Below are 13,299 nucleotides of genomic sequence, written 5' to 3' on the forward strand. Positions count from 1 at the left end.
TTATCATGATGAGCACTGAGTAATGTACAGAATTACTGAATCACTATATTGTGCACCTGAAACTAATACAACACTTTGTTAACTACATTGGAATTAGAATTAAAAATTTAAGAGGCACCTGGGTGGCTCAGTTGGTTAAGCGGCTGCCTTCACCTCATGATCTCAGGGTCCTGGGATCGAGCCCTGAGTTAGGCTCCCTGCTTATCAGGGAGTCTGCTTCTCCCCCCCTCTCTGCCCCTCCCCTTGCTTGTGCTTTCTCTCCCTCTCTCTCAAATAAATAAACAAAATCTTTAACAAAAAATTAAAAACTTAATAAAAGGAAAAAGGAAAAAAGCATACTTAGATTGAAGCTAAAAAATAAAAGTCATCAAAATAGGGGCACCTGGGTGGCTCAGTCAGTTTAGCATCTGACTCCTGATTTCAGCTCAGGTCATGATCTCATGATCATGACATCAAGCCCCAAGTCTGGCTCTGCGCTAGGCATGGAGTCTGCTTGGGATTCTCTCTCTCCCTCTCCCTCTACCCTTCCTCTCATGCTCACACACGCCCTCTCTCTCAAAAAAAGTTATCAAAATAACTTTATTTTACCTTGTGTTTAACAAAAATTTGTTGATATTGTAAGTGTACACTAATTCTTAAAAGCAATAAAAATGACTGTGTCATTTTTTTGAGGTGGGGTGATTTTCTTTTTTCCTGAATGGCTGTACAAGAGCAGTAAAACATGAGTCCCTCCATGTTTGCCTTTGCCAAAATATCCAAGGGCTTTATCAGCTTTAATTTTTAACCCTTTGATACCCAAATCATCCTTTCTCCATGGAGTCACTGCCCCGGACGATTTTCCTGTTTCCAGCAGTTGACGAGTTTCGCTCCACTTCGCCAGCAATCAAAGGCTCTGTGTGGGAACCGAGCAGCATTCCAACATCATTTCCACTGACTTCATGAAGTCCCACATTTTTTCCCCAAGGATGGCAATTTTACTATGCCATTTATTTGTACTGCACGTGTATATTATCAGATGTTGAACCTCTGACCATCAAAGGTATCCTGACAAACATCCAGTGGGCAGGGAGAGATGCTAGCTGGGAATGGATTTTACAGGTGAGGGTGAACGGTGATGAGATAAAATGTTTTACACTTCCCCCATAAAACCTCTCAACAGTGAGGATGACTTTTAGGCATTTAAAATGAACCTTTGAACAACATGGGTTTGAACTATGTGGGTCTGCTTACATGCAAATTTTTTCTGATAAATACGGTTAAGTACTATAAATGTACTTTCTCTTCCTTAGGATTTTCTTAATAGCATCCTCTATTCTCTAGCTTACTTTATTGTAAGAATACAGTATATGGTACATACACATACAGAGTATGTGTTAATCAACTGTTGATATTATCACTAAGGCTTCTGGTCAACAGCAGGCTATTAGTAGTTGAGTTTTGGGGGAGTCGAAAGTTACATGTGGATTTTCAACTGCTTGGGCAGTTAGCACACGTTGTTCAAGGTCAACTGTACTTGTATATCCTTCGTGCTTAAGAGATACATTAGAGAGGACTGAATAGCTGTGTCTTTCAGATTCTGTTCCCCTACACCCCTCTCCAGAGCACACTTCCTCCAACTTTGCTCCTAACACCCCTCTTCACGCTTTTATACTTGTACTTTGCATAATGTACCCAGACGCAATATACTAACTTTTTAAAAATTTTATTTAAATAGTATTATACCAAATGTATCCTTCTAAAACTTGCTTCCTTTTATTTGCTTAACACTATTTGTTGAGAATTATCTATATGATATGTGTTTTAGTGCTTGTTTCGCTTATTATTTTTTTTCTTTTTAATTGAAGTGCAGTTCACATATAACTATTATCTTAGTTTCAGGTGTACAATATAATGATTCGATATTTGTGTACATTACAAAATGCTCCAGGGGGCGCCCCGCCGGCTTAGTTGGTAGAGTGTGTGATTCTTGATCTTGGGGTCATGAGTTCAAGCCCCACATCAGGTATAAATATTACCTAAAAAATATATTAAAAAATGTTCATCACAATAAGTGTAGTCACCATTTGTCACCATATGAAGTTACTACAATATTATTGTTTATAGTCCCTATGCTGTACAAGTGCTTGATTTTTACTTCTCACTATGTTCCATTGTCTAAATGGACTATAATTTGTATTTCTCCTATTGAGGGACATTTAGATTGCTTCCAATTTTATTTTCCTTTGCCATTCTAAACAGTTCTGCGATAAACATTCAGTACAACTTGCACACGTGTGCCAGTGTGACTCTCAAGTGTGACCAGTGGACTGCTGTGAATCTGCACCAGGCCATGACTAGATGAGCATGAAAATTAAAAGTAAACATTTAGAAAACTTTGTGGCAATTTGACATTGCTGTGACATATTTTTGAAAAGGTCAATCCACAAGAGATGGACAATTTTACAAATTGGTCCTTCACCACAGATAGTTTGAAAAGCACAGCTCTAGGGAATGACCTAGAAGAGAAATTGCTGGGTTGTAAGATGCTAGAGCGTCTTACACATTGCAGATACTATCAAACTGCTCTCCAGGGGAACTGCACCACTTTACATACTCACCTGCAGCATTTGAGAATCTCTGTTGCTCTAGAATCTCTCTGAGAATCCACCTCAACTCTTGGAGATGTCAAATGTTTAAACTGGGGATTTGACCTTTCTATCTTGCATTCTTATTGGTACTATTTGAGCTTCCACCTAAGGGCTGAAGCTCGGGTACCCACCTTTCCCTATCAGTCCAACACCCCGGCTACTTCTCCCCATTGTGCCGATCAGGTAGTCAAAAGCCATCTCCCTGGCATTGAGGTGGAGAAGCTGGCTGGCCTCCACGAAGCGCCTTGTGATGTCCAGGGGATTGGCACCTACTAAAAGAATCATTGAAGCAACTCATTTTCCTCTCAGCACAGGGCTAATGCTTCCAGGAGAGGACCTTTGTAAATGGCCCAGGAAATAAGGGTAGAGAGATCTACTCCTAGAGCAAGTATGAGGGTCTTCCCAATGGAAGGGTCTTGAGCTCTCAAGACCTGTCAGGTGGCATTTTGCTCTCTGCACCCCCTTACCCTTCTCTCTTCCCACCCAGAGGCCAGGAGACTGATGCCATTAGTATGGAAAATAACATCTAGAAGGCTCTAGAAGCATCTAGAAGGCTCAAGTACTGGTATGGCTTTATCTACCCTCCATGATCTTAGGGTTACACCCTTACCATGGATGGTCTTGCTGACCACTCATCAGTCCTCTCAATTTACCCCCTCCTCCTGGGTGCTGCCTCTCTCCACTTCTGCAACATTTCTACAAACTCCACCCTTCAGTACCTCTGGCCTCACACTGTTCTCCACAGCCTCTTCCAGTCTGGACTCAGCAACGTTGGGGAAATGGGAGGAAAAAGTGGAGAACAGAGGGGTGAGAGTATGACTCTTGAGGGGGTTGTGGGAAGGGGTTCAATTCCTACAGCAGACCCATGGCTGCCACCTATCCCCAGTATATCCTTATATACCTGTCTGGGATGGCTGTGGTGGACACATACATCAGTCTGGGCAGATCCTTCTGGGCTCAGAAAAAAATGGAGAAGAATCTGGCGAGCCAGCCTTACCAGACACGGACTCCACCATGGTCTTCATCTTCAGGGTGAGCAGCTCTGTCAGCAGGTGGATAGACTGCTGCTGGAATCTGTGCAGGGTCTCCTGGCCAGAGTGTGCTAGATAGCCATGGGTGGGAGACTGGGTTATCCTGGCTGGCCCAGTGGATGTGGGCAGCAACTGTGGTGTTGGTACTGGTGGTGGCTTCTTTTGGACAGGGGCCTGCATGGTGGCTGATTCCATAAGCACCACGGGTGGGGGTCCAATGTTGATCTCCAGGCCCATGATGTTGGACGGGGTAGGCACCATGGGGTCAGCAGTGAGCTCCTCCCAAGTGAACTCAAAGATGTTCCTGATGCCCTTAGGTACAGAAATACCTGCGTTCCGGCAACTGATGAGCAGTTCGGAGATGCGGGCCAGCAGCCTGGGCGCCAAGGCTGTGTACTGCTGGTACAATTCTCGGTTGCTCTTGATGTCAGTCATGTTGCTACAGTATGCATCCTGCTAGGTAATACTGTCCATCTCAGACCAGATGGACCTGCAGCTGTAGAAAGTCAGAGCCCCCTGAGAGGTGAACGAGAGTGACAGTTCTTACCTAAGGTGAAGCCTTGGAGACAGACAGAATGGAAGTGCTGAAATGGCCTTTATAGGTCATTGAGCCAGCAGGTCCTGTCCAGGAAGGATAAGGAAATAACTGATCACTCCTCACACAGGAAGGCAAAGGGATGTCCCTCCTTCTTCTTCCCAGAGACAGCATCAGATGAACCCACATTAGTGGGTTACTTTGGGAAGGGCCTTGGGGATGACCGGCTTCCAGAAATGGTTCCAGGGACAGTCATACAAACTGAGTACCTCTTGGAGGAACCCTGGGGTGCTGGAGGAATGGAAAAGATAGGGAAGGCAGAAAGGTTCCACTGTACCTTTTACAGTCAGAGACCTGGGAGTGGAAGATCTGCTTGTGGTCTATGGATAAAAACCTGCAAACACAAAAAAGATGTTTTATTGGCTCTCTGGAGGATGGGGATGGGGCAGTTCCTGGTGGCAATGCAAGGATGGGGATGCAATTATTCAGCATGTATATCCAAGGGCAGATGGAGAAGAATGAGGAGAATAAATTTTCTCAATTCAATGACTAATATTTGCCACATTTCATCAAATCAAGGTCTGATGTAATTGATTGTAAGATGCACCAACTTACAAGAAAAAAAATATCAATTTCAGATGCTACTGACTATAAGAGATATCACAATTTAAGAGATATTAAAATGGAAAAAACACATACCTTAAACAATGAACTATAATAAATATTTTCCCACTTTAATAGAACTTCTTGAGGGCTCTGAGTGCTCATCAAGTAGACATATGTGGGTTAGCAGATAAGCATACTCATGTCTGGGTCAGCTGAACACCACTAGGTGCTATGGTGGTTTTTACCCTGACATGTTTCTAGACTGTGTTTTATTCTTGTCTTCTTAATATATATAAAAATAGACCACTGGTTGAAGAGAGGGAGTGTGAAGAATAATTTGATAAGCACAAAAATGGCTGGAAAAATCCACTAGGGTTTTGTAATCAGATCTGAAAGTTTCATTTATCTGATCAAAATGAATCCTGTAAGGACACTCTTCAGTCATATATCAACACACTGACAAAAATGTAAGATCACTTCTTGATCTTGCATTACACAAAAATGATGACTTATTTCTTTTAATTCCTGAGGGGCTTTGTGAGAACATGAGCCTACGCAAAAGATGCTCAAGAATCCAGAACACAGGGGTGCCTGGGTAGCTCGGTCAGTTAAGCATCCGACTCTTGGTTTCAACTCAGGTCATGATCTCAGGATTCTGGGGTTGAGCCCTGTGTCAGGCTCCACTCTCAGAGCAGAGTCTGCTTGTCCCTCTGCCTCTGCTCCTCCCTCATTCATGTGCCTGTGCACGTTCTCTCTCTTTCAAATAAATAAATAAATAAAATCTTAAAAAAAAAAAAAGAATCCAGAACATGTAGGAAAGGTAGACCTAAGGGAATCACCTTTACTGGCATTTCCATGCAGTGTAGGTCAGTTGCCCCTGTTGTCCCCAAAGGCAAACTAGGAATGTGCTAGGGGCCTAGTAGTGTCGGCCTCTAGAGCAGAGGAAGGACCCTGGCCAGGAGTGCTGGCCAGGGCCTCTGACAATCCTTGTTACCACAGCCTTCCCACTGTCAATTCTACCTTCCATCCTGACAACCACTCCCCACCCTGTCCATGGTGCTTTTCTCCCGCCAGACAATCCTCATTCTTTCATCTTTCAAACCGTGTCCTCTGGAGCCACCCCAAGTTCACCCCTGGGGTGCACCACCCCATTTACAGAGTAGGTTCACAGGCACGATCTGGTGTGACCACCCGGGGTGAGATTATTATCTCTCCCATTTCCCTGATGACGGACAACACAGAGCTCCTGGTCAGGTGGGAGCTGCCTGTGTGCAGACTCCCAGCACAGAAGCTTTCCAAACAGAATCTGATTTCCTCACAGCCCTTGAACTGCTTCTGCCTATCTATCAGCAACAAAATCTCCAAGGAACAAGAGTTCCACAGAGCAAACCCTTCTGACATCCTGGTTTCCAGATAAGTGGCTTCCTATGTCTATTTGCTGACCCCCTGGCATCTTTATTCCTTAGCTTTGGAGACGCAGAAAAATACTTCGTTTTTTAAATGATAAGTCTGTAGAACAAAGAAACTACTCAGAATCTCAGTCATCTGGGCGACCAGCCAGAGGGATCTGACCCTGACCAAGAAGGGCAGATTTTTTTTTTTTTTTTAAGCCAGGACTCAAATGAAGAGAAGACAAATACAGTCCTTGAAATGTTAACTGGTCTGAGGAAATTCTCCCCATCCCACTGCTTACCAACTCATTTCTTTTGAGGTTACTTTTGAAGATATGTCTTACAAACAGGTAAGAGCTTTTAAAAGCAGTTTTATTGAGATATAAGTCACATATCATACAATGTGCCCCTTTTAAAGTATATAATGGTTTTTAGTATATTCAAAGTTGTGCAACCGACACCACTATCTAATTTTAGAACAATTTCATCACCCCCAAAAGAAATTCATTAGCAGTCACTCCCCATTCCCTCTCACTCCTAGGCACCCACTAATCTAGTTTCTGTCTCTATAGATTTGCCTGTTCTGGACATTCCATATAAATGAAATCATACATTATGTTGTCTTTTGTGACTGGCTTCTTTCACTCAGCATATTTCCAAGGTTCATCCATGTTGAGCACGTATCAGTTACGTCATTCATTTTTTGGCAGAATAGTATCCCATTATGTGGATATATCACAATTTGTTGATCCATTCATTATTTGATGGCCATTTTGATTTCTTCCACTTTGGGGTTATTATGAATAGTAATACTGTGAACATTCATGTACAAGTTTTTATGCAGACGGACATCTTCACCACGATTCTCTTGGATGTACACCCAGGAGTGGAATAGCTAGCTGGGTCATATGGTAACTCAGTGTTTAACATTTTGAGGGACTGTCAGACTGGTTTCCAAAGTGGCTCTACCATTTTATAGCCCCACCAGCAATGTAGGAGGCTTCTAATTCCTCCATGTCCTTGTTAACACTTGTTATTATGTCTTTTTGATTCTAAAGCCATTCCAGAGGTGTGAAGTGGTATCTCATTGTGATTTTGATTTGCATTTCCCTAATGACTAATGATGGTGAGCATCCTTTCACATGTTTATGGACCAATTTATACCTTCTTTGGAGAAAAGTCTATTTGGCTCTAAAAGCTGTTTTGTTTTTTTTTAAGAAATGTCATTTAAAATCAAATAGTTATTATCATATATTTACATTTAATTATATATAAGTATTATAATAAATTAATCAACACAAATATTTGTTATATTTATATTTACCTGTATTTTTAAAAAGAATTATTTATTTATTTTAGAGAGTGGGGGTAATGGAGCAGAGGGAAAGGGAGAGAGAAACTCAAGCTGACACCGCACTGGGTAGAGCCAGGCACGGGGTTTGATCCCATGACCCTGAGATCACGACCTGAGCCGAAACCAAGAGTTGGACACTTAACCAACTGCACCACCCAAGTGCCCTGACCTGTATTTACTGCCATATAGTTATCTCTTCAAAATTCAGCTAGAGGTGCCCATGTGACTAAACCCTGGCCTATGGGATTAAAGTGGAGCTGTTAGGTTTGGCCCTGAGACATGTTTTTATTTTTTTTTTTATTTTTTATTTTTTAAAGATTTTATTTATTTATTTGATAGAGAGAGCGAGAGAGCACAAGCAGGGGGAACAGTAGAGGGAGAGGGAGAAGCAGGTTCCCCGCCAAGCAGGGAGCCCGATGCGGGGCTCGATCCCAGGACCCTGGGATCACGACCTGAGCCGAAGGCAGATGCTTAACCATCTGAGCCACCCAGGCGCCCCGGCCCTGAGACATGTTTTTAAAGGAGACTACCTTCACAGACTTGTCCTTTCCTCACAGCCCTTCTCGTTTGGGATGGATGAGATGGCTGTAGCTCCGGCAGCCATTTAGAGCCATGAAGTTACCTTGGAGAGGGAAGCCGTGCATTGAAGGTGACTGAGCAGAGCGACAGAACCTAGGCTCCTAATGACACAGCAGCATCCCTGCACCAGCACTTGGCTACCTACCTCTAAACTTGTTTCACAGGAGAGAGTGGGCCCCTTTGTTTAGATCTCTATCCTTGCAGTCAAGTGTGATTCTGGACTGCCACCAGCCATGTTGGAACATCATCCCACCCTCCTTTCTATGTATCCAATTTCAATGCTGTCATTCATTTTTCCATCACTGAGACACAGGCTTTCCTCCCAAGCAGCTCAACATTTAACAGGCACATAAGACTTACAAAACTGACTTACAGACAATATGATAAGGGTCACACTACAGAAGAATGTACAAGGGCCATGAAAACTCAAAGAAAAAGGTCTCACGGAAGCAGCACTGGAGATGGTTATAAAAGATGAGAAGTTGCCATTCTAGGCAAAAGGAGCAGGATGTACAAGGGAGCAGAGGCATTTAAAGCACAGTGGGTTCAGAGAACTGCAAAACACATCAGTATGACTGGGGTCTCTGGAAGAGTAGTAAAGTTAGAAAAGTGGTCTCAAATCAGATCGCAAAAGGTCTTGTATGTCATGCCAAAGAATTTGCATGTGTTGTATGATCAAATATTCAAATGCATTGTCTTTAATCACTAGCTGCGTCCCATATGGTAATTCTCATCTCTGCAATTGGACGGCAGGGGCCATGTCTTCTCTCCCTTTTATAATGTCCATATTACTAAATACAGTGCTGCTACATACTAAAAACTGAAAAACATTTGCAGCATCAAAGTCCCATGCATGGCCTAACAGACCCATGCTGATGGCCTTAAGTGAAGTTTCAAGAAACACCTCCCACAAAGAAATGAAAAGATTGTGTGAGAAGTTTAGAAAGCATATAGAAGATGACCACAGGCCCAGTGCCTTCTTCATTTGATTTGCTGCCTGGCTGCTCTGTCCCAAGAGGACAGATCCAAGGGGAGAAACACACAAAGCTACAATGACAAGTCAGAGTGCTCTCTGTAAGGCAGAATGGAAGCCTGGAGAAGGCAGTGTGGCTGGGCAGCTAAGAGCTCAGGCAATGTGACCTTGAGCTTGGCACTTATCTGTGTGATGATCTCAAATTTTGTGACCTTGAGCCCGGCACTTACCTGCATGATGATCTCAAGGGCCCTAGTCCCCACCTCCCCGGACTGTGAGGATAAGTGAGATGATGCATGTACAGGGTTGGCACAATGCCTAGCACAGTTAAGTGCTCAGTGAATGTTAAATAGAAAACAGAAATTATGTGGAGTGGTCGAAGAAGGTTGCGCAATGGAAATGACAGAAACCGGCCCAGAAACCAGTTAGCCTAGTGAACAAGGAGAGGAAGAGCATTCCAGGTGGTGGGCATGACACTTGCTCAGGGCAGAGGCTCTAAACTGTCTGGCGAGTTTGGGGAAGAAGCAAGCAGAGCATGCTGTGGGTTAGTGTGGAGCGAGAGGGGCAGGAAGGGACCAGCTGTGAAACAATAAGCCTGGACTTCATTTTGCAGGGGACAGGAAAGCACAGAAGGACTGCAAGCAGAGGCGGCATCTGTACTCTAGGGTGCTCCTCCCAGGGGCTGGCAGTGCAGTGGAAGGAGTGTGAGCAGCCCAGTTGCTGGGCGGATTAGCCAAGGAGAGGGGCCACATCCACAGCACCCTGATTTCTGCCTACAGTGAAAAGGGACTCCCAGTCTTTGGTGCACCCAAGAAGGGTCCTTAAAAAGCACAGGCACAGCGAACTGCCAGGGGTGCCATGGAGCACAAGCAGAACAGGGGTGAAAAGTGGGAAAATTCTGCACAGGCTTTGGGAAAAGCAAGGACCCATAGTCTGAAGGAAGCTGAGGGGGGAAATCGGGTATAGGTTTAGAAGAGAAAAGGGCATCCTTCCTTCCCATTACTGGCACTGACCCAAGAATATATTTTTTAGAAATACATACACCTGGGGGTGTCTGGGTGACTCAGTCGGGTAAGCATCTGCCTTCAGCTCAGGTCATGATCCCAGGGTCCCGGGATCGAGCCCCAAGTCAAGCTCCCTGCTCAGCGGAGAGCCTGCTTCTCCCTCTCCCACTGCCTCTCCCTCCCTCTCCCCCAACTTGTGTGTGCTCTCTAACGAATAAGTAAAATCTTTTTTTTTTTTTTTTTTAAAGAACATACAGTGGTATACTTAAAAACAAAATTAAACTTAGCTCTCTCAGGTCATCTGGTCCTGGCTTTCTTTACTAATATCTCTAGTCTCTGGCTCTCTGTAGTTTTAATCAGAAATGCTTTGATAAAGACAGAAAGCAGTGCAGATGTAGCTGCATGTGCCCGCAGTCTGTGAGCAAGCCCAGCTGTCGGCTAGGATAGGCGTGAGAATAAGCCCCCGTGCAGTGCACTGAAGAAGTGCAGATGAGACTAGGAAAATGAAGACACTGTGCTTTCTGTTGCTCAGTATATAAAGCATGTTCTGAACAGATGCTTGAATTCTCTAAGCAGATGAGGAGAGAAGGGCTGAGCTGGAGAGAGAAGGGATCTGAAGAGGAAGCAGAGTGGGGGCCACTACATACGATTAAGCTTAACTGCCTGCCACCAAGGAAGGTTTACACAGGAGACTGAAACCTCACGGCCACCCCTCATCCTGGAGCAGAATTCACTTGCAAACCACCTGCAACCTCCACCAGGGAGATTTATCAGGATGTCAAGGGCCCTTATTAAGATGGGTCTCCCGGCAAGACCCATCAAGAAACATAAAAATGATCATCCCTTTGACCCAGTGATCTCACTTCTGAAAGTAATGCCCAGGGGGACAGTTTTTAAAAGAGGGAGAGAAGCCACTTGGATACAGATGAATGCTGGTTGAGCCAAACAAAAAGATGCTTATAGCCTCTTCATTTCTAATAGTGAAATAATGTAGCCAGCCAACAACTGAGGAAGTGTTTAACAACAACGTAGATTAATTTGATGAACTATTAGAGAGCAATTAAAAATATTGGAGCAGCTCAGTTTTAAAAACATTATTTTAAAAAATGGTATGTTTACATTGATCACACATCCCTTAAAACTTATGTAGATTATAATTGGAAGCAGAGATATAAAGCCTCTTCTAAGGTAAAGATGATTTCTGTAAATTATGAAAAAATACTCAACATCCCTAATCATCAGGGAAATGCATATCAAAACCACAATGGGATATCATCTCACACCTGTTAGAATGACTATCATCAAAAAGACAAGAAATAACAAGTGCTGGAGAGAATGTGGAGAAATTGGAACCCTCATACATTGTTAGTGGGAATGTAAATTGGTGCAACCACTATGGAAACCAATATGGAGGTTCCTCAAAATATTAAAAATAGAATTACCATATGATCCAGGAATTCCACTTCTGGGTATTTATCCAATGAAAACAAAAACACCAACTAGAAAAGATATCCGTACCCCCATGTTCATTGCAGCATTATTTACAACAGCCAAGATATGGAAGCAACCTAAGTGTCCATTGATGGATGAATGGATAAAGAAAATGTGATTCACATGTATAATGGAATACTACATAGCCACAAAAAGAAGGAAATCTTGCGAGTTTCAACATGGATGGACCCTGAGGGCATTATGCTAAGTGAAATAAGTCAGACAAAGACAAATACCACATGATCTCTTTTATAAGTGGAATCTAAAAAAACCCCAAAAAACCAAAAAGCCAAGCTCACAGAAACAGAGAACAGACTGGTGGTTGCCAGAGGGAGAAGATGGGGGTGGACGAAATGGGTAAAGGGAGTCAGAAACCGCAAAGTTCCAGTTATAAAATAAATAAGCCATGGGAATATAATGCACAGCATGGTGACTATAGTTAGTACTGTATCGCATATTTGAAAGAGCTTGCTAAGAGAATAGATCTTAAAGTTCTCATCACAAGAAAAAGAATTCTGTATGTATGGTGATGTATGGTAACTAGACTTATTATGGTGATCACTTTGTAATATATACAAATGTCAAGTCATTAGGTTGTACAACTGAAACTAGTATGTTATGTGTAAATTAAACCTCGATTAAAAAAAAATCAATTCATTTTTGGAAAGAAGACAATAAATCCTGGGTCCCCTGCAAAGACAGCAGTGCTGTTCTCAGATGTATTTGTGACCTGGGAGAACTGGGCTGTGAACAGGGCCTACTTTTGTGTTTCTAGTTTACATAAACAACCCTGAACAACATGTACAGAGAGGTATGGGGCAGGGCAAGGGGCACTGAGGGGTCAAGTGTCTAAAACTATCCCCCATGTTCAAGTTCATGGAAGCTTCATTGCTGATAACAATCAGAAAAAGAAATAGAAAACAAAGTACCCCAGTAAAAATGCTTACCACCAGGCAAAACTGCCACCAAGCAGGCGAGTTTTCAGAGTTAGGAAGAATGTGGCAGTTAGAAATGTGGTGGAGAAAGAAGCTGTTTAAACTGAGATTGACAAAGAATATTCCTGACCACTCCCATCACTGCACAAACATGCACTTAATATGCATGTGTATATAAATGCAGCCCAGGATTTATTAAGAAACACAGTAACAGATCAATACTGGGCCTGAGTGCCAGGTTTTCATTAAAACACCTTGCTTCGTTTTTTTCCAGTTTTCCTAGACAATAATGTACACCTATTATATCATTCTTTCCCCCCGACCCCAAACATTAAACATTAAGCTAGATGTCCATAACCTACACTAGCTAAATGCCTCACCAAGGCAGCTCACAAGGGCTGGGTGGGAAGGCCAGGGGGTTTCATTTTCTTTCATGATTTTCAACAAGTCAACAAATTCTAATTATCATCACTTACCTTAGCCATATAGCTTTTTACAGGAACTGCTTGACATATAACTGACTTAGTTCAATGCACTGGCTGAAAAAGAAACTAAGCACGTATGGCGTGGCTCCTCTATGTTGTATTAACTGTAAAGACCAGTACCCACCCCTGTTCCAAATTCTAAATTCTACTGCCTCATCTCGATGTCACAACAAGGTTAGCTGAAAACCGTCCCGCAGGCTGCACTGTGGCTTTAAGAGGAAATAAACAACCCCACAAATCTTTGGCAAATGTATGGCTAAACATAGCAGGAATCTCATGTATATGGAT

At 43.0% G+C, this 13,299-nt stretch overlaps 1 protein-coding gene across 9 annotated transcripts in view; it reads right to left on the minus strand.

Moving 5' to 3' along the window:
* The window catches only part of CUNH3orf20 (chromosome unknown C3orf20 homolog), a 117,329-nt gene extending 104,133 nt beyond the window's left edge, over positions 1 to 13,196 (minus strand). For 6 of the 9 annotated variants that reach the window (XM_073901703.1, XM_073901705.1, XM_073901702.1 and 3 more), the window contains exons 1-4: positions 13,003 to 13,196; positions 4,531 to 4,587; positions 3,625 to 4,174; positions 2,759 to 2,899 (exon numbers count right to left, since the gene is read on the minus strand). In XM_073901703.1, the coding sequence (XP_073757804.1) occupies positions 2,759 to 2,899; positions 3,625 to 4,093 (610 nt within the window). In that variant the 5' untranslated portion in view covers positions 4,094 to 4,174; positions 4,531 to 4,587; positions 13,003 to 13,196. Of the gene's footprint in view, positions 1 to 2,758; positions 2,900 to 3,624; positions 4,280 to 4,530; positions 4,588 to 13,002 lie in introns of all 9 variants that reach the window. The other 3 variants (XM_073901704.1, XM_073901700.1, XM_073901698.1) reach the window with 3 other exon arrangements.
* Between the last annotated feature and the right edge of the window lie 103 nt (positions 13,197 to 13,299).

This window comes from Callorhinus ursinus, unplaced genomic scaffold (genome assembly GCF_003265705.2).
Source record: "Callorhinus ursinus isolate GAN/ISIS: 27379988/994484 unplaced genomic scaffold, GSC_fseal_2.0 scaffold15, whole genome shotgun sequence".
In the NCBI taxonomy this organism is placed as follows: Eukaryota; Metazoa; Chordata; class Mammalia; order Carnivora; family Otariidae; genus Callorhinus; species Callorhinus ursinus.